We start from the raw sequence: 26,185 nt of genomic DNA, 5'->3' as shown, positions 1-26,185 counted from the left end.
CAAACTGTGCATTAGGAAGCAACACTGATTGACAATAAATTTCACATGCTGTTGTGCAAATGGAATAGACAAACAGTGGAAATTATAGGCAATTAGCAAACACCCCCAATAAAGGAGTGGTTCTGCAGGTGGTGACACAGACCACTTCTCAGTTCCTATGCTTCCTGGCTGATGTTTTGGTCACTTTTGAATGCTGCGGTGCTTCACTCTAGTGGTAGCATGAGACGGAGTCTACAACCCACACAAGTGGTCAGGTAGTGCAGCTCATCCAGCACATCAATGCGAGCTGTGGCAAGAAGGTTTGCTGTGTCTGTCAGCGTAGTGTCCAGAGCATGGAGGCGTACCAGGAGACAGGCCAGTACATCAGGAGACGTGGAGGAGGCCGTAGGAGGGCAACAACCCAGCAGCAGGACCGCTACCTCCGCCTTTGTGCAAGGAGGAGCACTGCCAAGCCCTGCAAAATGACTCCAGCAGGCCACAAATGTGCATGTGTCTGCTCAAACGGTCAGAAACAGACTCCATGAGGGTGGTATGAGTGCCCGACATCACAGGTGGGGGTTGTGCTTACAGCCCGACACAGTGCAGGACGTTTGGCATTTGCCAGAGAACACCAAGATTGGCAAATTCGCCACTGGCGCCCTGTGCTCTTCACAGATGAAAGCAGGTTCACACTGAGCACATGAGCACATGTGACAGACGTGACAGAGTCTGGAGACGCCGTGGAGAACGTTCTGCTGCCTGCAACATCCTCCAGCATGACGGTTTTGGCGGTGGGTCAGTCATGGTGTGGGGTGGCATTTCTTTGGGGGGCCGCACAGCCCTCCATGTGCTCACCAGAGGTAGCCTGACTGCCATTAGTACCGAGATGAGATCCTCAGACCCCTTGTGAACCATATGCTGGTGCGGTTGGGATGCTTTAGTCCAGGTCTGGGAGGAGATCCCTCAGGAGACCATCCGCCACCTCATCAGGAGCATGCCCAGGCGTTGTAGGGAGGTCATACAGGCACGTGGAGGCCACACACACTACTGAGCTTCATTTTGACTTGTTTTAAGGACATTACATCAAAGTTGGATCAGCCTGTAGTGTGGTGTTCCACTTTAATTTTGAGTGTGACTCCAAATCCAGACCTACATGGGTTGATAAATTTGATTTCCATTGATAATTTTTGTGTGATTTTGTTGTCAGCACATTCAACTATGTAAAAAAAAAAAGTATTTAATAAGAATATTTCATTCATTCAGAWCTAGGATGTGTTATTTTAGTGTTCCCTTTATTTTTTTGAGCAGTGTATATATTTTTWAAAGTCGCTGMTGCCTATAGTCTGGTTTTCGAGACTGTTTTTGACCTGCATGAGCGCAAGTATTTGTTGTATTGTAATGGTACGGGAACGTGTGTGTGTTTGTTTCAGTATCAAGTGGGCCAGTTGTACTCCGTAGCAGTGGCCAGTAAGAATGAGACGGGTGGAGGAGAGGGCATTGAGGTCCTCAAGAATGAACCCTATGAGAAGGATGGCGAGAAAGGACAGTACACACACAAAATCTACCATTTGAAGAGGTAAGAGACACACACACACACACACACACACACACACACACACACACACAGTATGTTCCAAGTGCACCATCACTATCTTGCCAGCAAGTGGCAGTGTAGTCCTCCCTGTCTTACTGTAGGTTTATAGTACCTGATAGAGGCCTTCAAGACCATGACATTAAGATATCCCACTCTAGAACCTGTATGACTGGAGTTAGTGATTGTGTGTGTATTCATCTATGCTCCTCCCCTCTCCTTGGCTTTCACAGTAAAGTCCCTGCGTTTGTCAAGATGATTGCTCCTGAGGGCTCTCTGGTCTTCCATGAAAAGGCCTGGAACGCTTACCCTTACTGCCGAACCAGTGAGTCCTCGCCTCCTCTCTCCTCTCCTCTCCTGCCCTGGCCCATCCCTCCCCTGTCCTGCCTGCACTCTGACCCACAGCCTTATGTATTTAGACATTTTAATTTGACTCATTGTTGGTATTGTTTGCATGAGTTTAGGGCTGTCCCCAACAGAAAAACATCTTGCTCCACTGAAAATCGTATGTTCTTTCAACCAATCGATTGGTCAACATTTTTAAATTTTTATTTTTATATATATATATGATAGAAATATATTTCTATCATGTGTTTTAATAAAATCAACTACTGTATATAATTGTCTGATGCTGTTTAAAGAAGATAGCTCAAATTACTCAAGAGGGAGCAAGAGATCAAGATAACCAGAAGAGGAAAAACCTTAACCTGACTGACCCTCCTCCACCCGCTCCTACACGCTTTCACAGGTTCTGCCGTTACTCTCCTGAAGTTGCTGGTACAGGCTACACAAGGAGTCGGCAACCTTTCTCATATGGAATGCCAATTTATCTTGCAATTTCTACCGATCTGCGTKCCAGTTAAATGCACATTTTCGTGGAAAAGTTCCATTTAATTTACAACGCCTTTGTATCTCAATCATTCATGTGGTTAATCAAAATTCTATCCAAATGAAAATKATATAAACCTAAAAAGTAACTTATATTGCCATTKCCAGCTATGTAAAAATAGCCTACATAAAGCCAACAAATAAAAACATAGCATAAATTACATTGACTATGCATGGCCTGCCTGCCTCAAACTTGAAACATTGTATCGACTATCAACTTGGGTCCAGCCCGAGCTCCCATTAGCAAACTTGTATAAAATATTCTGGGCCCTCAGTTTCCTGTGCCAGTGAGCTCAGGAGAGACACAGCTGTAGGCTATTTTGTGCAAGGGATAAGAGTTCATCAGATAGACCTCGATCAGACCATGACATTTTTCCCTTTCACGCCGAGTGGTTATTGAAAGGGAGAGAGCTGGAAAGATTTTTCAAATGCATTGAGGAACTATTGTCATTCTCAATGGATGTAAAAATAGACTTTGTTTGCTTGCTATTTGAGGTGAAAACATTACTTTGAGACGGTCCACAGCTCATTAGTGGTGGTGCGTTAAGCGAATCAGAAATACCATCAGATCCCCAAATGGGCACATATGTCTACATTTGCGTACAGGCCAGGTAGGCTATAGGCCTACTTCTATGCATAATCCGGTGCGTGTCCTGTCTCAACATTGATAGTAGTGCTCCAAAGAAAAGACAATGACTAAATTGACAACACTCGGAAATGGAATGATTTAAAACCAAAAGTTTCTGCAAACCAACGTGTCCACTCCGACAATGAGAACGGTAAAAGACTGGAATAATAATATATTGAATGCATTAACAGAAATTACTAAACCAACATTGTAAATTTGAAATKATAGGAATTAACGGTAAATGTAGGCTACTACTGGGGATGTATGTAATGGGCATTTTATAGACACTAACAATCAAGGCAAACAATTCACACAATGAAGTTATGAAACAATGAATGTGCACAAATTGGCGGGAGAGCGCGTTCTGGAGGGAGATGTGCATTTTAGCCACACTCCCCTTCTTCTTGGACTGTGCCATCCACACGGCCTCCGCAATGGATTAGTCTCAGCCTCCGCAATGGATTAGTTCACGGAGATGGGCGGGAATCAGACAGGTGTCTCGTGTGCCATAAAAAAGATAACATATTTGCTACTCCTTGACAAAAAAAAGCCAATCGACCAGTCAACTATTTGGGTTCAGCCCTACATGAGTTGCATGATTCGTTCGTTCTTTTCCTGTTTTGGATTGATATCTAACGATTTAATCTCTCTTTGGTGTCTTCTCATGCTTCGCCTGGGGCCAGTTGTAACGGTAAGTAGCTTCAAATGACCCTCCCTCTGTTAGTTTCTATCTCACTGGTTGTATGGTAGTTTGTGCGTGCTTGTGGGTGGGTGGATAGTTCGTCTGTGTGAATGTGCRTCAGTGTTTGTGAATATAACTTACTGCTTCAATTATGAGAAATGTAGCAATTAAGCCAATGCATGTACATATTTATTGGGTAGGAGGTCCCTCTTGTGGACATTACTAGCAATGTAAATCTACTCCGTACTTTAGAGGGTTTTATTGCCTTAAGCTTTAGTAATGATTTCCCACCACCTTCCTCCAGAATGAGTATATGAAAGATGACTTCATCATTAAGATTGAGACATGGCACAAACCTGACCTTGGCACATTAGAAAACGTGAGTACCTTTGTCATTCAAAATGAGTTTGATTAATGACCGTTTGCATTTACTGTGAGATTCTTAGAAAGAGAAGTCTGTGAATTGTGTCCCAGATGAAGCATCAGCTAATATCGAGTTTGAAGTGTACCTTTTTAAATTGTAGCTCGCATGCTTATGCCTGGCTTTGATTGGCAGGTGCACAAGCTGGACGCGCCCACATGGAAGAGTGTGGAGGTGGTGCCCATTGACATTGCAGATGGAGAACAAGTGGCCCCTGCTGTGAGTACTCCCCTCTGATACTGCTGTCATGCCACAGTCCCACACTCAATAAAGCCCTGGATAGTACTGTTTGGCAACATCATGTGGAGAGACTTGGGCATTGCAAAGCAAGCCGAATATGCTCAGATCTGACACTAAAACGGCAAATACACACATGATGTTTTGTATTCACCTGCCGGTAGGGCTGGGTGGTATGGCCAAAATATCCCATCACGACACACAACATTTTTGGGACAGTTGTTTATTATTTATTTTTTATAATAATAAAGTTCTAAATATGCTTTCAGTGGCGCCTGACCCTAGGGTGGCAACACAAACATTCTAAGTTATTCCAATGGGGTTTGCTTTATATAGTAGGGCTTGATGATATGGGCAAAAAATCTAGGGCTATTGCGATTTAGATCAAAGCACTTAGATGTACTGTTGAAATCATGAAAATATARTGATTATTCTAATTATGTAGTTGGAATATAGTGGTCAGCACTTTAAATACATTGTTTGACAACAAATTAAAAAGCCAGGGACAAATGATTGTGACAGGGTAGGAACCAAAGTGTTGGTCAGTGTTTCCCAGTGGACCCTAATTAGATGTTACATGTAATATGAGTTTTCGTTATCAATTAAATTCAAAGGGCTTTATTGGCATGTTTACGTTGACAAAGCAAGTGAAATAGATAATAAATCAAGGTGAAATAATCAATCAAAAATTAACAGTAAACATTACACACACAAGTTTCAAAGGACACTTCAAATGTCATTATGTCTATATAGTATTGTAAAGATGTGCAAATAGTTAAAGTACAAAAAGGAAAATAAATAAACACATGGATTATATGTACAATGGTGTTTGTTMTTCASTGGTTGCCCTTTTCTTGTGGCAACAGGTCACAAATCTTGCTGCTGTGATGGCACACTGGTATTTCACCCAATAGATATCGGGGTTTATCAAAATTGGGTTTGTTTTGAAATTCTTTGTGGGTCTGTGTAATCTGAGGGAAATATGTGTCTCTAATAGTCATACATTTGGCAGGAGGTTAGGAAGTGCAGCTCAGTTTCCACCTTTTTGTGGGCAGTGTGCACATAGCCTGTCTTCTCTTGAGAGCCAGGCTTTGCTAGCTAGCTACGTTTGCTCCGACTGAGTACATATAGGATCAATGATCCGAGTCAGTAAAAAGAGTCGAACTTCCCATCACTAAAAGCAACAACTTGCTCTCTTTGATTGACAGGGGGCAGGGCTTAGTGTCGGAGGCGCATGGGGAAGCAGCATGCAGGTGGAGAGGGATGACTCAAGTAGCAAACAGAGTAAACTATAAAAATGTACATGACACGCGCGGGAGTGGCGTATTACATTTAACAAACCAAACATTGAAATACCGCTATAGAAGGTAAAGTGAAAACCCAAACCGGTCCGTGCATCAAATATACCTRTATATAGTAAAATACGTTATACCGCCCAGCACTACCTACCAGGTAAGGAAACTATGGTGCAGAGTTTCTTCTCCTCTGCAGGTTCTGAAACCCCTCAATTCACTATGACGTTGGAAGCTTTGCAATTATAATTAATATGGTGAAGTTTCTTCCTTTCAAATACAAAAGGTCCCTTGTACCAATGGTGGTAGTTCATTGCTATTATTTGGCATGGCATTGCCTCATTTCATGGAGTCTGTTGGTAAGTGAAGTGCGTGTGGTTATTTGCCTGAGTAGCAGCAGTGTGTTTGCGGTAGGTGTCTAACGAGGCGGATGTGTTTGCCTTGCTGGAGGAGTGTTGTGTCTGAGGGCCCTATCAGCTCTGTGCCTCAGGCATGACTGCAAGACCTGGGCCCCCAAGGGACCACAGATGAGTTTGTTAGTGTAATTAAGGCTCACAGCGCTCCATACGCTGGTCAATGACACACACACACACACACACACACACACACACACACACACACACACACACCTTCAGTGAGCAGCAGCTCCTCTTCCCCGGCCCAGGCACATCGATTCACAGACTCATTAAAGCAGCACAGTATATTGTTATAGTGAAGGAGCTTTCAGCATTAAAACGGCCTAATGAATAAGTGTGTTTGTGTTTCTCCCGTTTTTTGCTCGTTTGGCTCCATCCTGTCGGCTGATAGCCCTGAAAAGCAGCTTTTAGCTGTGGGCGCATCATGATTTATTTAAAATTGCTGGGCCCTTGAGCTGTTGGTAATTTATTTGAAAGGTGTTTTGTTTATTTGTTTTGTAATTTTTTTCCACACCAGTTGACTTTGCACTTCTCTCTCTGAGAAGAAGATGAAGATGAAAAACGGTTCGATACTAGCATTAGTTTCTTTCGATACTTCTGTCAAATGTGTCTCGTGGATCAAGTCTGCATCAGCGCAGCCGATGTCCCCCACGGAGTGCACCGTGCCTGCTCCACGAACTCAATGCTAGCCTGCACTGGGAGTCTGGGCTGCATCATGTTACGCTCTCCACTCATACTGCGCAGAAGTTAATAGACTTGAATAATGCAACACGGCATGTTGAAACGGTTCATTACTGTTCGCAAAACAATGTCTATACAGGCTAGAACACTTTACAATGCAATAAGATACTGGTAGCTTCCAGTTTTTTTAGGCTAACATTCCTTGCTAGCTTACAGCTGAAACCTAACATCAATTCACTACCCTAGTACTTTCTTGGTGATAAAGCAAAAATATTTTGATTTCAAAGCTGATTGCCACCAAAAGCGTATTCGCTCCCTCACGTCTCTCCCTCAGATGAAGACTTATTGCCTCCGCTAACTTGGGGCTCCGACAGGCCGCACCACTCTTAGCTCGTACATATAGTTATCACTGGTTAAAAAGARTCACACTTTTATAAAAGAAGCTACTACTATGCAGATGTTGTTGATCAGTAAAATAAAATKAGGTCCCTCGTGGAACGGAAACATATTGTTTGTCATCTGTAGCTCTATGAAATCAGCCAAAACAAGCTCAATAACTCAATGCATACACACACTCCTATTGAAATATGCATTCACCTGTACTGTGAATAGGCCTAGGGTACATCTAGATTTATCCAGTTTATCAATAGAGATTTACCATTCAAATACATGATTACCATTATGTAGCTTAGATTGGTAAAAACAGTCAAATTGGTTCATTTAAAGGAAAACTCCACCCAAGATTTCATGATATGTAACTTTCACAATACAGAAATCTGGCCACTAATGCATTTTGCATCAAAATGCATCATACGGGCCAGATTTTGTGTTTTGAAAGTTAGATATCTTAAACTTGATTACTGATGTGCAAAACATTTTGGGACTATGTCAACAATGTACTAATGAAACAAATACCAAAATATGTTTTTGGGGTAGAGTTTTCCTTTTAATGCATGCATGGCTGTCTCTGAAAAAGTCTGACATAAAACATTTCAAATAATATTGAACTCAAACGATTGAACCGAGCAGTAGCTGAGTTTCTATCTGCATCAAGTGCCATTCTGCAGCTTTAGCTAATATGCCTAGTTTTTGTGCCGAGGTATCGTTTTATTGAGTATTGTGATGTTATCGAGTATTGTGGTACTAAACCTGCTATCGGTATCGAAGTCAAAATTCTGGCATCGTAACAACACGTGTGTTTATGTTCTGCTTGTGCGTTATGCTACTGGAGTGTGAATCTACTCTCCTGCTGCACTAGTGAGTTAGAACTGTATGTTTGGCTGTGGTAGTGAATAGGTTTAGTGCTTGTGTTTTGGTGAAGTAGTGCAACTGTACCCCCAGCATCATGATACACAGTGTGTCACAAGATGTGAGTAGGATCGCCCTGTGCCTAGGAGCAGTCTCTCCTTAGCCTGGCCCTGATTTGAAGGAGGAGTCAGACAAGGGCCACTAGGTCATCTGCTGTCGGCAGGCAGCTGCCCTACATGCAATCATGCGTACACACACACTGGTATCAGCTAGCGTCCTCCTGCCATCTGTAATCTCAGCACAGCCATTTGCTGGTGGCATCAACAACTTCCAACCTGACAGCCTCCCCATCCCTTACCCCGGACCCTACCCAGCTCAGCCCAGACAGGGTGCAGGTCATGAACTGGGCAGGGCACAGGGCTGGACTTTGGTGTTGCATCCTGGGGCCAGGACAAAGGGTCTGCCAGGCTTAGTTGTGGGGGGCAGACCTAGCCTGGGAGACTACCATGGCAGTGCCTCCCCTTGCCCCTTTGCCCAGAGAGCGGTCAGCATTAGTGCAGGGCCAGCTCTCACATACACCCCACAGAAAAATGGGCTAGAGGGGGATTAAAGGGCCCTCTATCACTAATGTTGAATGCAGATGTGTTGGAATTGTTTGTTGTTCTGATTTATTAGTCTTAAGTGTTATCCTTCTCTTCCAGGACTACAAGGCAGAGGAGGATCCTGCTCTGTTCAAGTCAGCTAAGACTGGTAGAGGGCCCCTGGGACCTAATTGGAAGGTACACCTCTCACTGAAACACACTGGGTTAAAGGGGAAAGAGCTTGTTGGCAATGTAACCACGGGTTGGATCCTAAATTTCCAGTCGTTTCGTTCTGAACAGAAACATAATTGTGTTCCGTTCCACTGTTCTAACCAGCAAAATAAAGTTCAGAACGTTATTAACCATATCCTATGCTTTTAAAATAATCTGTCTCACTATCATTCCCGGTTATGATTCTGTTTATCAAAAAAAAGTTTTTCAGGTTTTCCTCCAAAAAATTATCTGGTTTTCGGTTCTGTTCCCTGAACCGGTTCCAACCCTTAAATGTAACACTTTAAATAATGTTACCAAAATGAATATGGATTTTTTTGGGGGTGGTATACTCGTGGCACGATCACACAGTATACACTCATGGCCAGTTTATTAGGTGCCCACATCTAGTACCGGGTCGGACCCCCTTTGCCTTCAGAACAGCCTAAATTATTGGGGGCAAGGATTCTACAAGGTGTGGCGTTCAAATGTTGATCTATTGGTATCAAGGGATCTAATGTGTTCCAGGAAAACATTCCTCACACCATTACACCACTGCTACCAGCCTGTACCATTGACACCAGGCAGGTTGGGGCCATGGACTGTTACGCCAAATCCTGACTCCGCCATCAGCATGACGCAACAGGAATCGGGATTCCTCGCACCAGGCAATGTTTTCCCACTCCTCAATTGTCCAGTATTGGTGATCGCGTGCCCACTGGAGCCGCTTCTTCTTATTTTTAGCTGATAGGAATGGAACCCGGTGTGGTCTTCTGCTGCAATAGCCCATCCGTTACAAGGACCGACGAGTTGTGCATTTCGAGATGMTGTTCTGCATACCACTGTCGTACTGCGCCGTTATTTGTCTGTTTGTGGGCCCGCCTGTCAGCTTGYACGATTCTTGCCTTTCTCCTTCAACCTCTCTCATCAACCAGCTGTTTTCACCCACAGCACTGCTGCTGACTGGATGTTTTTTGTTTGTCACACCATTCTCTGTAAACTCTAGACACTGTTGTGCGTGAAAAGCCCAGGAGCCCGGCTGTATCTGAGCTACTGGAACCGGCACCGACGATCATACCATGCTCAAATCCACTAAGGTCACTTGTTTTGCCCATTCTAACGTTCAATCGAACAGTAACTGAAAGCCTCGATGCCTGTTTGCCTCCTTTATATATATATATATATATATATATATATATAGCATCCCACTCAACGTGACTCACTGTCTGTAGGAGCAAATCATTTTCACAAACGCGGTAATAAATTGGCCACGGAGTGTATGGCTAGTATTGGACAAGCGTGTGTGTGTGTGTGTGAGAGACAGAAGGAGTCCCTCAGACGGGGCGGAGGAGAGGGAGGGCTGAGTGGCAGAGCTGTAGGCTGCAGTTTGATGAAGACAAATCACCGCTCTCCCTGCTCTAATTGGACCTAATAGAAATCACAAGGGATCAGGTCAGATTAGGCCCTCCTGTCTCAGCCCTGCCCACATCCTCATACTCTCTCTTTTCAGCCAGCCAGGAGAGGGTGTGTATGTACGTGGCTGTCTTCTCCAGGGTTTGTGTGTGGTATCTTAGTTTGAGCTAGGAACAGTTCAGTAAAATGAGTCTGGGAGGTATTTGTTTGTAAAAAGTGAGAGGTAATGAAAACGGCTCATCCAGAGACACTAGTGGTCTCGTCCCTAACCCCTCATCTACAGCCGTACAAACAGGCCCAGGATCACACTGTTTAATGGCAGACAAGTTGGAATCTCCACCCAGCAAAAGATCTCTGAGTTCACCGTGTGAAAGTTTCCCTGTACTGTGACAACTTGCACAGATTAAAGACTGCTGAACAGCTTTATGAAGTCTGAAATAAATAATATAAACTTTTTATTTTGGGTTTTTAATTAGATCATTTCCCCCCAGCCTTGGACATGGAAACACTTCTTTTGGGGAAAGAAATTAGAGAAAAAAATCATAGCTCAAGTAACATAAGAGAAAACAATTGGTGCCAGCTTCTCAGAGCAGTAAAAGTCTATCACTGCATGCACACCTATCGTCACACTTTGTATTTCTGAAATCTCCTGCTCCTTTGAGCAGGGCGACGAGAGACGGTGTGAAGAAATGTCACCGTAAGTGTTTTGATGTGGGATCTGTTTTATCCGAAGTTCTCTTTTAGCGGTGACAACTTTAGCTAAACCCTACGCGTATGTAGAATGTTTTTCATTCCCCCCCTCCCTCTTCTTCCTTCCTTCCTTCCCCTCTCTCTCTCTCCCTCTCCTCTCCCTTCCGTGATGGGAGCATCAAACAGTGACGGGATGTGGGTGATTGCGGCAGGTCTGAGGCATTTCTCCCTGTGTGCAGCACTAGAATGAAGTGATTAATTAAACAGGTGTTCTGGGGTGGTGTGTTCTAGGGGCAAGCAGGTCCTGGGTGTTAATATTGGAACCGGCTTTGTGCCGAGACGCTCTTATCGCTGCGTGATGCGATAACGGCGTCCCAGCCACAAAAGGCCTGCCTGTACGGGAACAGTGTCACTGTCAGGGTGGAGCGAGAGAAATGGTCCTTTCATCTGGAGTTTATCCACTTTGCTCTCTCGCCCTCCTCATTGCTCTCTCCTCTTCCTCTCAGGGAGACAGAGTGCAAGCTACAGATGGATTTAAAACTGTTTTGTAGATGAGGACTTTTATCCGTCTACTGCATATTCTCATATCGATAATTATTTTAGCAAGCTTCGTTTCCAAAGCATTATGCATTAATGACATTTTAGTGGTTGGAATACCGCTGTGATTGGTCTAAACCGATATTTTTTTTCTCAAATCACATTCTACTTTCTTCTCATTGAGAGTTCCATTTTTGRAAAGTTTGCATAAACTTTGCCTATTTGCATATTCACAGTTTTGTAATATCATGTGTCATCGTAAATGATTCAGTGATGGGTGATTGAGTGTGTCTTCCTGCTGTGCAGTGTTTGCTCAGTGTCTGTTCTCCTGTTGTGTTGCTACTAACAGAAGGAGCTGGTTAGTAAGGCTGACTGCCCGAGGATGTGTGCCTACAAACTGGTCACGGTCAAGTTCAAGTGGTGGGGCCTGCAGAACAAGGTGGAGAGCTTTATTCACAAGGTAAGGATGTTGCTTTCTTCATTCCATCCTTTTATTCTGTCACTATCTGACACATTCTTYCCTTTTCCTTGTAATCTTGCTTTCWTTCCCTCTAAATGCCTCTTTACATGTCCTTCTCTCCTCCAGCAAGAGAAGCGTATCTTCACTAACTTCCATCGCCAGYTGTTCTGTTGGATCGACAAGTGGGTGGAGCTGACTATGGAAGACATCAGGCGGATGGAGGYGGAGACACAAAAGGAGCTGGAGGAGGTATGTAGAGGAACATATGTGTATATATGACTACCAACAGGAGGAGGGTTCAATACTTACCAGGGCTTACAACGCTCAAAACCTCCAAAACCTTTAGAGCGGGTGTGTCGTTTTAGGCGTCATCTCTTTTGCATTGTCATGGTGGCAGATCCCAGCATACTGTGCAGTGTGGTGTTTGCCTTCAATAAATGCACTGGTTTTCCCGAAATCCCGGTTGGAAGATTCACGGAATCAGGAGGGAATAAGCAGGAAATCCGGAATCCTTCAACCAGGGAATTTATTGAATGTTCCTGGAATTTTGCAACCTTGGTCTTGACCATGGTTGGGTAGCAGGCTGTCTTGGTCTGTCTGTGGTGTCATCCCTCTGAGAGAGACAGAGTAGTGATGTTTGGAAGTTTATTAGAATAGTCATCAGATATCTCCCAGTTGGACCTCTGGGAGTGATGCTGGTTGGCCTCTTCTTCATTAGTGGTTTTTAGTGGTGCTGAAACCCACAACATTCACTCTTAATTCTTATCTCTCCCTAGATGCTTTTTCCCCAGTCAAATTCTGAATATTATTCTTACACCCTGTTTATCTATTTCAATGTCAATTTAATGATCCCCTCGCTTACACTGCTGTAAATAAATCAGCTGTTCATGTTTTTATGACAAACTTAAACCATGTATGATTTTTATGACGTAATCTTTCCCCATCTTACAGCGCATTCGGAAAGTATTCAGACCCCTTCCCTCTTTACATATTTTGTTATGTTACAGCCTTATTCTAAAAAGGACTGCATTTGTTTTTCCTCAATATACACACAATACCCCATAATGACAAAATGAATTTTTGCAAATGTATTAAAAATAAAAAACAACTTATTTGCATAAGTGTTCAGACCCTTTGCTATGAGACTCGAAATTGAGCTCAGGTGCATCCTGTTTCCATTGATCATCCTTGAGATGTTTCTACAACTTGATTGGAGTCCTCCTGTGGTAAATTCAATGATTTGGAAAGGCACACACCTGTCTATATAAGGTCCTACAGTTGACAGCGCAGAGCAAAAACCAAGCCATGAGGTCGAAGGAATTGTCCGTAGCGCTCCGAGACAGGATTGTGTCGAGACACAGATCTGGGGAAGGGTACCAACACATTTCTGCAGCATTGAAGGTTCCCAAGAACACAGTGGCCTCCATCATTCGTAAATGGAAGAAATTTGAAACCACCCAGACTCTTCCTAGACCTGGCTGCGCGGCCAAACTGGGCAATCGGGGGAGAAGGGCCTTGGTCAGGGAGGTGACCAAGAACCCGATGGTCACTCTGACAGAGCTCCAGAGTTCCTCTGTGGAGATGGGAGGACCTTCCAGAAGGACAACCATCTCTGCAGCACTCCACCAATCAGGCCTTTATGGTAGTGGCCAGACGGAAGCCACTCCTGACAGCCCACTTAGTTGGTCAAAAGCCACCTAAAGGACTCTCAGACCATGAGAAACAAGATTCTCTGGTCTGATGAAACCAAGATTGAACTCTTAAGGCATGAATGCCAAGCGTCACATCTGGAGGAAACCTGGCACCATCCCTACGGTGAAGCGTGGTGGTGGCAGCAGCATGCTGTGTGGAGGTTTTTCAACGGCATGGACTGGGAAACTAGTCAGGATTGAGGGAAAGATGACCAGAGCAAAGTACAGCGAGATCCTTGATGAAAACCTGCTCCAGAGCGCTCAGGACCGCAGACTGGGGCGAAGGTTCACCTTCCAGCAGTACAACGAACCTAAGCACACAGCCAAGACAACGCAGGAGCTTGCAGCGTCATACTCAAGGCTGTAATTGCTGTCAAAGGTGCTTCAACAAAGTACTGTAAAGGATCTGAATACTTATGTAAATGTGACATTTTAGATTTGTGTTTTTAATACAATGGCTAAAATTTCTGAACCTGTTTTTGCTTTGTTATTATGTGTGTAGATTGAGGGGTAAAGACATTTTATTTTGATCCATTTTAGAATAAGGCTGTAACGTAACAAAATGTGGAAAAAGTCAAGGGGTCTGTATACTTTCTGAATGCACTGTGTCACATTTATGAAGGAATTTACTGCTTGTCATAATATTGAAAAAGTTACATGACTGTTTTCGCTCTTTCTTGATTAATTTAATGACCATATTTTCTTTAAATGTCCAGTGTAGTCAAAAATGTGATTTTCCTGTGTTTTTATATATATTTATATTTCCACACTGAGACCAATAAGAAAGAGTTCCGAACATCTGCCAATAACTGCTAGTTTTTCCATTTCAACTCAGACCACTCTGCAGCGCTAGCAAAATTCTAGCTTGAGAAATTGCTCTTTGCTAAGATTTTTTTTTTTGTTGTTGACACTTTCAATTGAAAATCACAGTAAGGTACATAATTGTTACACAGAAATTATTTGATATTGGCATAAAAATGGCTGCATTGGACCTTTAATGAATGATGATTACAAACATGCCTTCTTGTGTACCTGCCCCCTACTGATAGCCCTTTTTTACCATGTGTTAATGTTTGATTTGACCATGTGTACAATCACTGCTGGCCCAAAGATATGGTTCTGGAATTCAACATTCCTGTCATTTGCTGCCCCCATCCCCTTCTCCTGCTTGTCTGTTTGTCATTTCCCTGTTAACCCCCCTCCAAGAGTTCCCACACATTGTTTATTCTGGAAAACCCTGGGAAATGTGTTATTTTCAAACACATTTTCTGCCTCAACTGTGATGAGAAATAATGATGATTTAAATATAGCCTACCACTCCCTTTTGGAACAGGCATGGTGTTGGTCCATTTTGAGTGATATAAATATTACCAATTTAAACTATACTTTCATCCATTAAGAAGTCGTAGGCATTAGAAATGTAACTTGTGTGGGAACCTGCTCCTCCCTTCCCCCAATCGCAAACTGCTCTGACAGGCCTCCCTGATTCTATCATTTACTATCTAGATGCGTAGAAAGGGCTCTGTGCGAGGCACGAAGGCTTCAGACGAGTAGCTGCTCCAGGTGTAGGTCTGAGGGAGACTGTGTAAGTGCAACTGGTGGAGGAGTTGAACCGATAGAAGCCATGTTAGTTCCTCCTCCACCAACTCTCATGGATTCCTTGTCTGTCTTCTCCCACTGGGTTATCTTTGTATTGCTGCATGGCTACACTGCTTTCACTCCTTATACAGTGGTGTTAGAGCATAACAAGGTTTTATGGGCCACGGTTTGTGTATGTGTGCGTGTTCTCACGTGAACTTCCATAACTCTGACTGTATTAGTTAATCAATAACACCAGATCTCAGAGAAATATGTAGCATTTGCCAGATCGTTAAGTGTATTGCTGACATGGCGAAAAGCTCTCTGCCTTGGACTGTGTGTAAGTGCCTACTCAATCTCCCCATGTGAGGGCAGACATCTGTGCAGCCTGTTCTCAAAACCAAGGCGAGAGAGCAGGTTTTAAAAAGGCTTTGGCAGCCAGTCAAAGCCATACTAAAAAAAGTCAGCACTGGTTTCTTGCCTTGTATCTGTAGTCCAAAAAACGCCATAGAGAATATGGAGAACGAACACAAAAAAAACTGCTTATTCTGGCACACTCATTTGTCTGTGTATTACATTCTCAGTAAGGCCTTACTACTGGCTCCTTCTTGGCCCCACTTGAAATATCAATGTGAGCGCTTTTGGCCGTACATGGCGAAAAAATAGAGGAATCTGGGCCGGACTGGCCAAAGTTGGCCAGGCTTGAGCATTCCTGGCCTGGCACCAATGCTGAGCTTTTGGAGCTCTGTTTCTTCCTCTACGTCTCGCCCAATCCTGCATGTGTTTCCCATTTTCCCCTGGAGTAAGTAAACGGGCGGGTGCCATCAAAGAGGCCCTCGGCATGGAGAAGTGCTTAGCCTGGGCCGCAGAGCTGAGGGGTCGCCAGGGTCACACTGTGCCAGTACTGTAAGGCTCCAGAGGACAGCACCCATATGTAGGAGTGGAATACCATTATAACGACTAGCATTTCTACTCTTTACCAGTTCCACAAGAAAAGACTCCCAACTCCTGTTGATGGTCCAGCTCAATTGCTGAGAAAGCTTTTTAGGTTATATACAGACTTTTGAACATGTGCTTCAGGTGAACGAGGCTCAAGCAAAGGTTTTGTAGTAATGGTGTATCAGGATCTTAGACCAAAAGTGTTGTGGTTGGACTACACTGTGTGAGTGTGAAACACCATGGTTTGGAGATGATGCACTAACAGGCCTGTCTGTCTGCTTGTGGGCTAACACGGGTTGGCTGGTGGCGGGAGAGGGGAGGTGCTGGGGATGGAGGGTGGGGGAGAAAAACCCTTCAACATGGCTTCCTTTGCCTCATTAACATACAAATGGAATTCTGCAGTTGAAAAGGAGCCTGTGCTGTGATTGAGAAAGAGGGAGGGAGGGAAGAAAGGATGGAGAAGTGGTAGGTAGAATCCTCATGCACATTTCATCAGATGTCTAGTCCTCTGTTTAGGGCCAGTGTGTGGTTAGACTGTTCCATTAAGGTATTCTGCTATCAGATTCAGCCACTAATTGACTTTCTAAATCCTTAGGGTGTGAGGACCTAAAACAAGGACTTGATCTACCTACAAGACAAACAAGGGCTTGATACAAACCATTTTAGAGACGTTATCCTGGAGAAAAAACTCTTCAGTTTGCAAAGGGAAACGTGTACATTTTTCAGAGATATTCTTAATGCAGACTAAGGAACTTAATGTTTGTCAGTGAACAGAATGATGGGCGTTCTCAGCCACATCCATCCCAGTTTCTCACAGGTACAAACACCCTTTCTCCTTGCAGAATTCCACTTGTTGACGCATGCTCTCACAGAACCTGCCWCCACTTGTTTGGGCTCTGTAGAGATGGAATAAATGTCTGTTTATTTCTTCCCACTCCCATTTCCTCCGCCTCAGCTTCGCAAACACGGTAATGTACGGGGAACCAGTGCTGCCGATGCTGAATGAGACGGAGGAGGGTTTTGAACAACGACAGCGATGAAGAGTGAAGGTGGTGATGATGAAGAATGCGAAGCGGGCTCCCTGCGTTCCACCTTTACCTTACTGATTCAGGAKGTGGAGAATGAGGGCTCTGCTCCACTTGATCAATAGACCAGCACCCTGACCTGCCGGCACCCAATCAGACATTCTATCCACAGAATAATTAATTTGTTGAAAGTGACACGATCCTAGCTGATAAGGCTCCAGTTCATTTTGATCTCCAAGGCTAATAACGATATCAAGCAACAATGTCCTCCATAAAGCCACCTACCACCTCCATGTTGTTGAAGACTAGTCCCTATATCTTCTCTTGATAGATGCTTATAGGGCTGCTTGGTTGTTGATATAGAGATGAATATTTTTTAAGCATTTAATTGGCCTGATTGCATTATGGCAGGTGTTGGTCTAAGTAGTTTGCTATTCTAGTCAGAGGATCGTTCCTCTGTGGCCTGTTGCCTTTGCCAGTTTTAGTTTTCCTTTGTATTTGTGAATATTTTCTCCAGATCATTCCTTTCAAGACAGTCATTTCTCTCCTCAGTCCTCTTCTAGCTGTTCATAACTCTGTGGTTTTCCGTTAGCTGGCGAGAGAGAGCCTGTCAGTTTTTTTTTTCTTTCTCCATTTACATGTCCCTTCCTGCCATGGCATTCATTAAGAGATTACTGACACCCTTGGCGCCTGTGCCTATCCTAATCTCTCCCCCTCTCTCTGCACTGCTTCTTATTAACGCTGACAATCTTGTCCACACAGGTATTTCACTCTCACTCCAATGCAAATGAACACAAACACACACCCGTACAAACACGCACATGTAAACACAAGCACGCACACACACTCTCACAGGTGTGAATGCCTTTGAGGTGACTGGTCTGGCCCAAGCTCACGCTGGGCAGATCCGTGCAGGCTCCTTCAACTGAAGGGAAGTGTCTGTTGTTGGAGTGTTGGGTGCTCTCACTGTTTTTCCCACACTCCCCATACTCACTCTGCTCCTCCCTAGCGGATGCCCCCAGAGAGAAACCGCACTGAAAAACAGTCACAGATTGTGCTACACACCTTCAGTCTCTGTCACGCCCTGCTCACACCGCCCTGCTCACACCACCCTGCTCCCCACCACACCACCACAACAGTAGCCTGCCTGCCTGCCTGCCTTATTCCTGTGGTTCTCTGGGATGGAATTCTACTGCTTGTCGTATCCTGCTGAGCATGGGCAGCAGGTAAACAGACACCCAGCACCACTCTAACCCACACCAGACCACCAGCCCGGCCCAGGCCACCACCCCGGCCCATACCAGGCCTCTCCTGACTGGGCCTGTTTACAGAGCGAGCAGCTTCACTCTCTACTCAGCCCTACTCACTCAGCACCACGCTGTGCCTTACTACACCACCATGCCTTTCCTTCTGGCTCCATACTGGCACCAGTTGGTCATTTAGGCTTTACTACTAGGACACTGATCAGCAGGTTATCCATCCATTGTAGAGAGGGRGTTAGATTAGGCTTGATCGGTTTGCAATGACTTTATGACCTCTATTTTAACTGAACCTCACTATGTTCTCAAGGTCCTTTTACATATGGCACTAATGTACTGTATGTTTGTTCTGTTGGGCTGTGGTGGGGTGATTATTCCCTGCAGTGATACTGTACTGATGTAGACATGACTCCCCAGCAGCAAGCCAGTCAGACAGTGCCATGCTAAAGCCTGAATGCTGCTCTGTGTGTTTAAACACATAAGTGCCTTCATGTTAGTGTGTGCATGTCGGCGTGCTTGTGGGACAATAAATAATCATGTGTATCTTCGCTTGTCATTCAACCTCAGCCGTTCAGCCTCTTTTTATAAACAGACGTGCTTGCTGCCAAGACCGATGGAATATTTTTTATGAAGAGCTCAGTATTGATAGTATATTTTTATATTGTGTAAGCCTCACAGGGGGATTGTGAGAACCTTCTCAGTTATGGGTTTAGTGCTCACCCAAAGAGTATGAATGGATCTGGGCGATGTCATTTGTTTACATGCGTTGTTCCAACCTAGCTCAACCCCACACTTCCGAGGGGCAATACTAACTCACTAGCGGATAGACGACTAAGATGGCTGAACTCTCCTGTACCCCGTAACTGAGAGGATATATCATGAGTACCCATGTCAGTGTCGGTCACTGACAGGACATGAAAAGTCAAGGCCATAATGGAACTTATAAAGTCCAGATTTCCCATCGGTTACTATTTGCATTCAAAGAAAGTCTGTAAGAGAGGAGTGTTGAATATGATTCATGCCTTTAGGTCTGTCTACAGCCTCTTGCTTGTATTGAATAGTACGCTTATGATGCAACCCAGCTTCTGTATTTACGATCTGTACTGTAGAGACAATGATGTGGGGAAAGGACAGAGTGGAGACGGTCTTTACAAGAAAAACTGTACAGTATGATCATGATTTATTAAATATACTGTTACATTTCGARAAGAATTWAAAAAAATGCTTTTAAATGTTTCTGATCATCTGTTGAAATTCAGGGGACATGGTAGTGAATGTATGACATCATTTGTTTAGCCTTTTCTGTCTGTCGATTTTTGTGCCACAGAAAGTCTACACAATGTATTGAAATACCTAATAAATTTCAACACAAAATGGACTGCTTTTGCCTGGTTTATTCTGCAATGGTCTGTTGTTGGCTAGTTTGTTTCTGTTCATCTCTTTTGTTATTCTACGTCTTGGGGAGCATTTGTGTGACTCTGAAGCCTAATAAATGGCATTAATTTTGAGAGTACTGGGTCTAGAAACCAAACGGAAGGAAACTGACCGAAATGGGGAGGAACTACCTGAACAATAAGAAACACATTTTGCTACGATGTGGAGTAGTGAGTACAACCCTGGTGTGTTCAGTCTGCATAGATAATAGATGGGTAACTGCCTGACTAACAAAGTAGCATCAGTTGATTTGCACCATCGTATTCTGCCACACTGTATGGTCGCTGTGGATTTTCAGGTAAGAGATTATCTATGAGATATAGGCATCTAGCAGTGTTTGTCAATGTTTTACTTATATTTGTGCCTCTTTCATACTGTCTATTTCTCCTTACCCCCATGAGGTACATATGAAGGCTCTCATGTTGGACATATGGATGACATGGTTTCAGATTAGAATCAAAATTCCCAATGGTTGATTAAGTAAATATACAATGACATTCCTGGACTGGTTTTGAATGGAGAAAATACAAACATGTCAAAGATAGCTGTGGAAATGGTCACTGTTCTAAGTCTAAATGATTATTTTCTCTCCCCTCTTAAAGAMGTTTGCTCACACACCTCTGGAGTCACATCTAGTTCATTCATACACCTCCTTGGTAGTGTTATAAAGTGTATTTGTGACTCCAGACCGCCACATCCATCTCCTGGAGGTCAGTAGTGCTGCAGCCACAAGAGTCGGCGCTGGAGAGCAGGAAGAGCAGACAGTCTGCCGGGAGAGATATTCACTTTTTTATTCTTGTTTGTGGAGAATGGTCACATGTGGATGGAAAAAAAGTCATATCTGTACCAAAACAGGCAAATAATACAGTTTCTAAAAGGGGGCAGAGACATGGGCAGAGTCAACCACACTTTAAGGCAGCTCACACCCAAGCGAACACAGGAATGGACCAGGGATTGTGCCTTTAGGGGCTATGGACTAGGTTGTCTGTTAGGGGCTATGGACCAGGTGTCTGTTAGCGGGTATGGACGGTGCATGTTAGGGCTATGGACGAGGTGTCTGTTAGGGGCTATGGACGGTCTGCCATGTACGGAGGCTATGGACCGGTGTCTGTTTAGGGGCTATGGACGCAGGTGTCTGTAGGGGCCCTTGACTCAGGTGCTGTTAGGGGCTATGGAACCAGGTGCATGTTAGGGTAGACAGGTGTCTGTAGGGGCTATGGACCAGGTGCATGTTAGGGGCTATGGACCAGGTGTCTGTTAGGGGCTATGGACCAGGTGTCTGTTAGGGGCTATGGACCAGGTGCATGTTAGGGCTATGGACCAGGTTGTCTGTTAGGGGCTATGGACCAGGTGTCTGTTAGGGGCTATGGACCAGGTGTCGTTAGGGCTATGGACAGGTGCTCGTTAGGGGCTATGGCCCAGGTGCTGTTGGGGTATGGACCAGGTGTCTGTTAGGGGCTATGGCCAGGTGTCCTGTTAGGGGCTATGGACCAGGTGTCTGTTAGGGGCTATGGACCAGGTGTCTGTTAGGGGCTATGGACCAGGTGTCTGTTAGGGGCTATGGACCAGGTGTCTGTTAGGGGCTTATGGACCAGGTGTCTGTTAGGGGCTATGGACCAGGTGTCTGTTAGGGGCTATGGACCAGGTGCCTGTTAGGGCTATACTGGACCAGGTGTCTGTTAGGGGCTATGGACCAGTGATGTTAGGGCTAGACTAGGGTGGCTGTTGGGCTATGACCAGGTGTCGTTAGGGGCTTATGGACAGGTGTGTTAGGGGCTATGGACCAGGTGCATGCGTTTAGGGGCTATGGACAGTCATGTTAGGGCTATGGACCAGGTGCTGTTAGGGGCTATGGACCAGGTGTCTGTTAGGGGCTATGGACCAGGTGTCCTGTTAGGGGCTTATGGACCAGGTGTCTGTTAGGGGCTATGGACTAGGTGCATGTTAGGGCTATGGACCAGGTCCTGTTAGGGCTATGGACCAGGTGTCTGTTAGGGGCTATGGACCAGGTGCTGTTAGGGGCTATGGACCAGGTGTCTGTTAGGGCTATGGACCAGGTGTCTGTTAGGGGCTATGGACCAGGGTCTGTTAGGGGCTATGGACCAGGTGTCTGTTAGGGGCTATGGACAGGTGCATGTTAGGGCTATGGACCAGGTGTCTGTTAGGGGCTATGGACCAGGTGTCTGTTAGGGGCTATGGACCAGGTGCTGTTAGGGGTGACCAGGTCATGTTAGGGCTATGGACCAGGTGCCTGTTAGGGGCTATGGACCAGGTGTCTGTTAGGGGCTATGGACCAGGTGCCTGTTTAGGGGCTATGGACCAGGTGTCTGTTAGGGCTATGGACCAGGTGCCTGTTAGGGGCTATGGACCCAGGTGTCTGTTGGGGCTATGGACAGGTGTCTGTTAGGGGCTATGGACCAGGTGTCTGTTAGGGGCTATGGACCAGGTGCTGTTAGGGGCTATGGACCAGGTTGCTGTTAGGGCTATGGACCAGGTGCTGTTAGGGCTATGGACCAGGTGCCTGTTAGGGCTATGGACCAGGTGTCTGTTAGGGGCTTGGACCAGGTGCCTGTTAGGGGCTATGGACCAGCGTGTCTGTTAGGGGCTATGGACAGGTGTCTGTTAGGGGCTATGGACAGTGTCTGTTAGGGGCTATGGACCAGGTGCATGTTAGGGCTATGGACGGTGCCTGTTAGGGGCTATGGACCAGGTGCTGTTAGGGGCTATGGACCAGGTGCTGTTAGGGGCTATGGACCAGGTGCTGTTAGGGGCTATGGACCAGGTGCAGTGTTAGGGGCTATGGACCAGGTGCTGTTAGGGCTATGGACAGGTGTCTGTTAGGGGTATGGACAGGTGCTTGTTAGGGGCCTATGGACCAGGTGTCTGTTAGGGGCTATGGACTAGGTGCATGTTAGGGGCTATGGACAGGTGCCTGTTAGGGCTATGGACCAGGTGTCTGTTAGGGGCTATGGACCGGTGCATGTTAGGGGCTATGGACCAGGTGTCTGTTAGGGCTATGGACCAGGTGTCTGTTAGGGGCTATGGACCAGGGGTCTGTTAGGGGCTATGGACCAGGTGTCTGTTAGGGGCTATGGACCAGGTCATGTTAGGGCTATGGACCAGGTGTCTGTTAGGGGCTATGGACCAGGTGTTTTTTAGGGCTATGGACCAGGTGCCTGTTAGGGGCTATGGACCAGGTCTGTTAGGTATGGACAGTGCCTGTTGGGGCTATGGACCAGGTGTCTGTTAGGGGCTATGGACCAGGTGCCTGTAGGGGCTATGGACCAGGTGTCTGTTAGGGGCTATGGACCAGGTGTCTGTTAGGGGCTATGGACCAGGTGTCTGTTAGGGGCTATGGACCAGGTGTCTGTTAGGGGCTATGGACCAGGTGTCTTGTTAGGAGGCTATGGACCAGGTGCCTGTTAGGGGCTATGGACCAGGTGCCTGTTAGGGCTATGGACCAGGTGTCTGTTAGGGGCTATGGACCAGGTGCCTGTTAGGGGCTATGGACCAGGTGCATGTTAGGAGCTATGGACCAGGTGTCTGTTAGGGCTATGGACCAGGTGCATGTTAGGGCTATGGACAGGTGCTGTTGGGGCTATGGACCAGGTGCCTGTTAGTTGAGCTATGGACCAGGTGTCTGTTAGGGCTATGGACCAGGTGTCTGTTAGGGCTATGGACCAGGTGTCTGTTAGGGGCTATGGACCAGGTGTCTGTTAGGGCTATGGACCAGGTGTCTGTTAGGGGCTATGGACCAGGTGTCTGTTAGGGCTATGGACCAGGTGCTGTTAGGAGCTATGGACCAGGTGTCTGTTAGGGGCTTATGGACCAGGTGGTTCTGTTAGGGGCTATGGACCAGGTGTCTGTTAGGGGCTATGGACCAGGTGTCTGTTAGGGGCTATGGCAGGTGTCTGTTAGGGGCTATGGACCCAGGTGCATGTTAGGGGCTATGGACCAGGTGTCTGTTAGGGGCTATGGACCAGGTGCATGTTAGGGTACTGACCAGGTGCTTGTTAGGGGCTATGGACCAGGTGTCTGTTAGGGGCTATGGACCAGGTGTCTGTTAGGGCTATGCCAGGTGCTCTGTTAGGGCTATGGACCAGGTGCATGTTAGGGCTATGGACCAGGTGTCTGTTAGGGGCTATGGACCAGGTGTCTTGTTTAGGGGCTATGGACCAGGTGCCTGTTAGGGCTTGGACAGGTGCTGTTAGGCGCTATGGACCAGGTGCTGTAGGGGCTATGGACCAGGTGTCTGTTAGGGGCTATGGACCAGGTCCATGTTAGGGCTATGGACGCAGGTGTGCCTGTTAGGGGCTATGGACCAGGTGCCTGTTAGGGTCTATGGACAGGTGTCTGTTAGGGGTATGGACCAGGTGTCTAGTTAGGGGCTATGGACCAGGTGTCTGTTAGGGGCTATGGACAGGTGTCTGTTAGGGCTATGGACACAGGGTGCTCTGTTAGGGGGCTATGGACCAGGTGTCTGTTAGGGGCTATGGACAGGTGCCTGTTTAGGGGCCATGGACCAGGTGCCTGTTAGGGGCCATGTACCAGGTGTCTGTTAGGGCCTATGGCCACCATTTAGAATGCCGACTCCAAAATACATGGATATGGAAAATATTGAATGGGCTGACCCCTCACCTCCATTCTCAGTACTATTTCTAAAAAAACAAGTTCTCCTTAAACAGGTGGTGTATATACTGCCCATATATGAATAGACTGAAGGAAGACTAAATGCTTCCTGCAAGTTGTTGCGCTGTGCCCTCCACTTGACTGTCCATATAGGGTGAGAGGCTGTGTTTAAGAGGAAGAGGCATGGTTGGTGAGCCTTTAACTACTGGCTCAGTCCCTGCATCATGCCTTGTTCGTTTGATCCACCTGGGACTGGATTTGTGCAGGGGCCACAGGTCTTCAAGGGGTGGGGAGTTATTTTTGGCCTGGTTTGGATGGCAATGATGTCAGAGTGTTTCCTCATCTTTCGAGCTGGGCTGAGCCTAGCCCCCGAGATTCTCCTGAGCTTCCTGTTGTGCGGAGAGAGGTGGAAGAGGTGGGGACCTTTAAAACAGACGGGGACCACTGCCCACCACACCCCTCCCCCCAACAGAATGGCGTTCCTCTGGATGACAGATGCTGCTTAACCCTTGGTGACCCTGTGTGCTGAGATGGCCGAGCTGACTGACAGAACAGCTGAGGACAGAGAGAGACTGCTGCACAGTTCACCACTGCACAGGACGCTGACCCTAAAAAGGGAAGGAACTGTCACTTTGGGCGTCCCCCCTTGGTKATATATGTCTAACTGAGGAAGAGCCGTGTTAACACCAGCCATTAAAAAAGGGGCGATGAGGGACATTTACTTTGACTATCTTGTCTTATTGAGCAGAATATTGAGACAAATTGGCTATTAAATCACTATAGAAATGTGTGGAAATGTGACAGTGGTGACCAGCCTCAGGACTGTCCATTGTCATGCTGGATTCATCATCACAGTGAACTCTGAGCGTAAAGGGGAACTTTAGTTTGTTTGACTAATCTTGGTGTTTTTTCTTCATGTTAAGTTTGGTCAGAGTTACAATTATTTTGAGCAGTTGTAAGGCACGTTAGAAATACTCAAATGGGAAATGGAAATAAATCCAAGTTCATGGAATTTAAGAATAACTAATTATGAATCAACCACTCCTATAAGACAAAATGTCCAAGTTGCTCTTTAAGCTCACTTTAATTCCTGCAGTCACATGACCAAATTGCTCTCTAGTGTCCTCATGGGTGGAATATTATTAATATCTTTCATAATTTCATAATTAATAATGTAAAATAAATTAGAACACAGAAAATTCTGTGTATCTATGTCAAACGGTTTTGTTATATTTCAGTCTTCTGTGATGTACAGTTATATAAAGTGTAATACTGGGATGCAAACTCAACATTGAAAACAATTCTAATCTATATCTGAGGGGAAAGTCCTTGTGGCGGCACGGAGAGACGGCTGACAGGAGGGAATAGACCCCACTGGGACAGTCATGGGGTAGCTTCCCATTTCTGTAGTTTCCCATGCTTCGCAGTATGTTGGAAACACCCGCTTTTAGCTACAGAAAGTCAACATACGAGAATACCCCTAGAGTCTGCGAGAGCGGGGGCGGAAGATGACTCATTGGCTGACAACATGGTAACGACTGGACCGGAAACGACTACGAGTAATGAGAGCACAGCACAAGAGAACACCACAGCAACTGTCACAAGTTCCGCTGCAACAGCGGGCCACAAACAGATGCAGGTATGTGTCTGTGGTTGGAGGAAAGTTACATCACACC

The 26,185-nt window shown here is 45.7% G+C and overlaps 1 protein-coding gene across 2 annotated transcripts in view; it reads left to right on the top strand.

Moving 5' to 3' along the window:
* LOC111957498 (phosphatidylinositol transfer protein beta isoform) overlaps nucleotides 1-19,824 on the top strand; it is a 50,436-nt gene extending 30,612 nt beyond the window's left edge. The window contains exons 2-10 of one of the 2 annotated variants that reach the window (XM_070437045.1): nucleotides 1,410-1,555; nucleotides 1,804-1,895; nucleotides 3,770-3,777; nucleotides 4,073-4,147; nucleotides 4,325-4,408; nucleotides 8,765-8,842; nucleotides 11,844-11,954; nucleotides 12,081-12,203; nucleotides 17,118-19,824. In XM_070437045.1, coding sequence (XP_070293146.1) covers nucleotides 1,410-1,555; nucleotides 1,804-1,895; nucleotides 3,770-3,777; nucleotides 4,073-4,147; nucleotides 4,325-4,408; nucleotides 8,765-8,842; nucleotides 11,844-11,954; nucleotides 12,081-12,203; nucleotides 17,118-17,168 — 768 coding nt within the window. In that variant the 3' untranslated portion in view covers nucleotides 17,169-19,824. Of the gene's footprint in view, nucleotides 1-1,409; nucleotides 1,556-1,803; nucleotides 1,896-2,162; nucleotides 3,778-4,072; nucleotides 4,148-4,324; nucleotides 4,409-8,764; nucleotides 8,843-11,843; nucleotides 11,955-12,080; nucleotides 12,204-15,151; nucleotides 15,231-17,117 lie in introns of those variants that run through there. The other variant, XM_070437044.1, reaches the window with a different exon arrangement.
* The last annotated feature ends 6,361 nt before the right edge of the window (nucleotides 19,825-26,185 follow it).

Source organism: Salvelinus sp. IW2-2015, linkage group LG33, assembly GCF_002910315.2.
Source record: "Salvelinus sp. IW2-2015 linkage group LG33, ASM291031v2, whole genome shotgun sequence".
Lineage (NCBI taxonomy): Eukaryota > Metazoa > Chordata > Actinopteri > Salmoniformes > Salmonidae > Salvelinus > Salvelinus sp. IW2-2015.
This window is presented reverse-complemented; position numbering and strand designations above follow the sequence as displayed.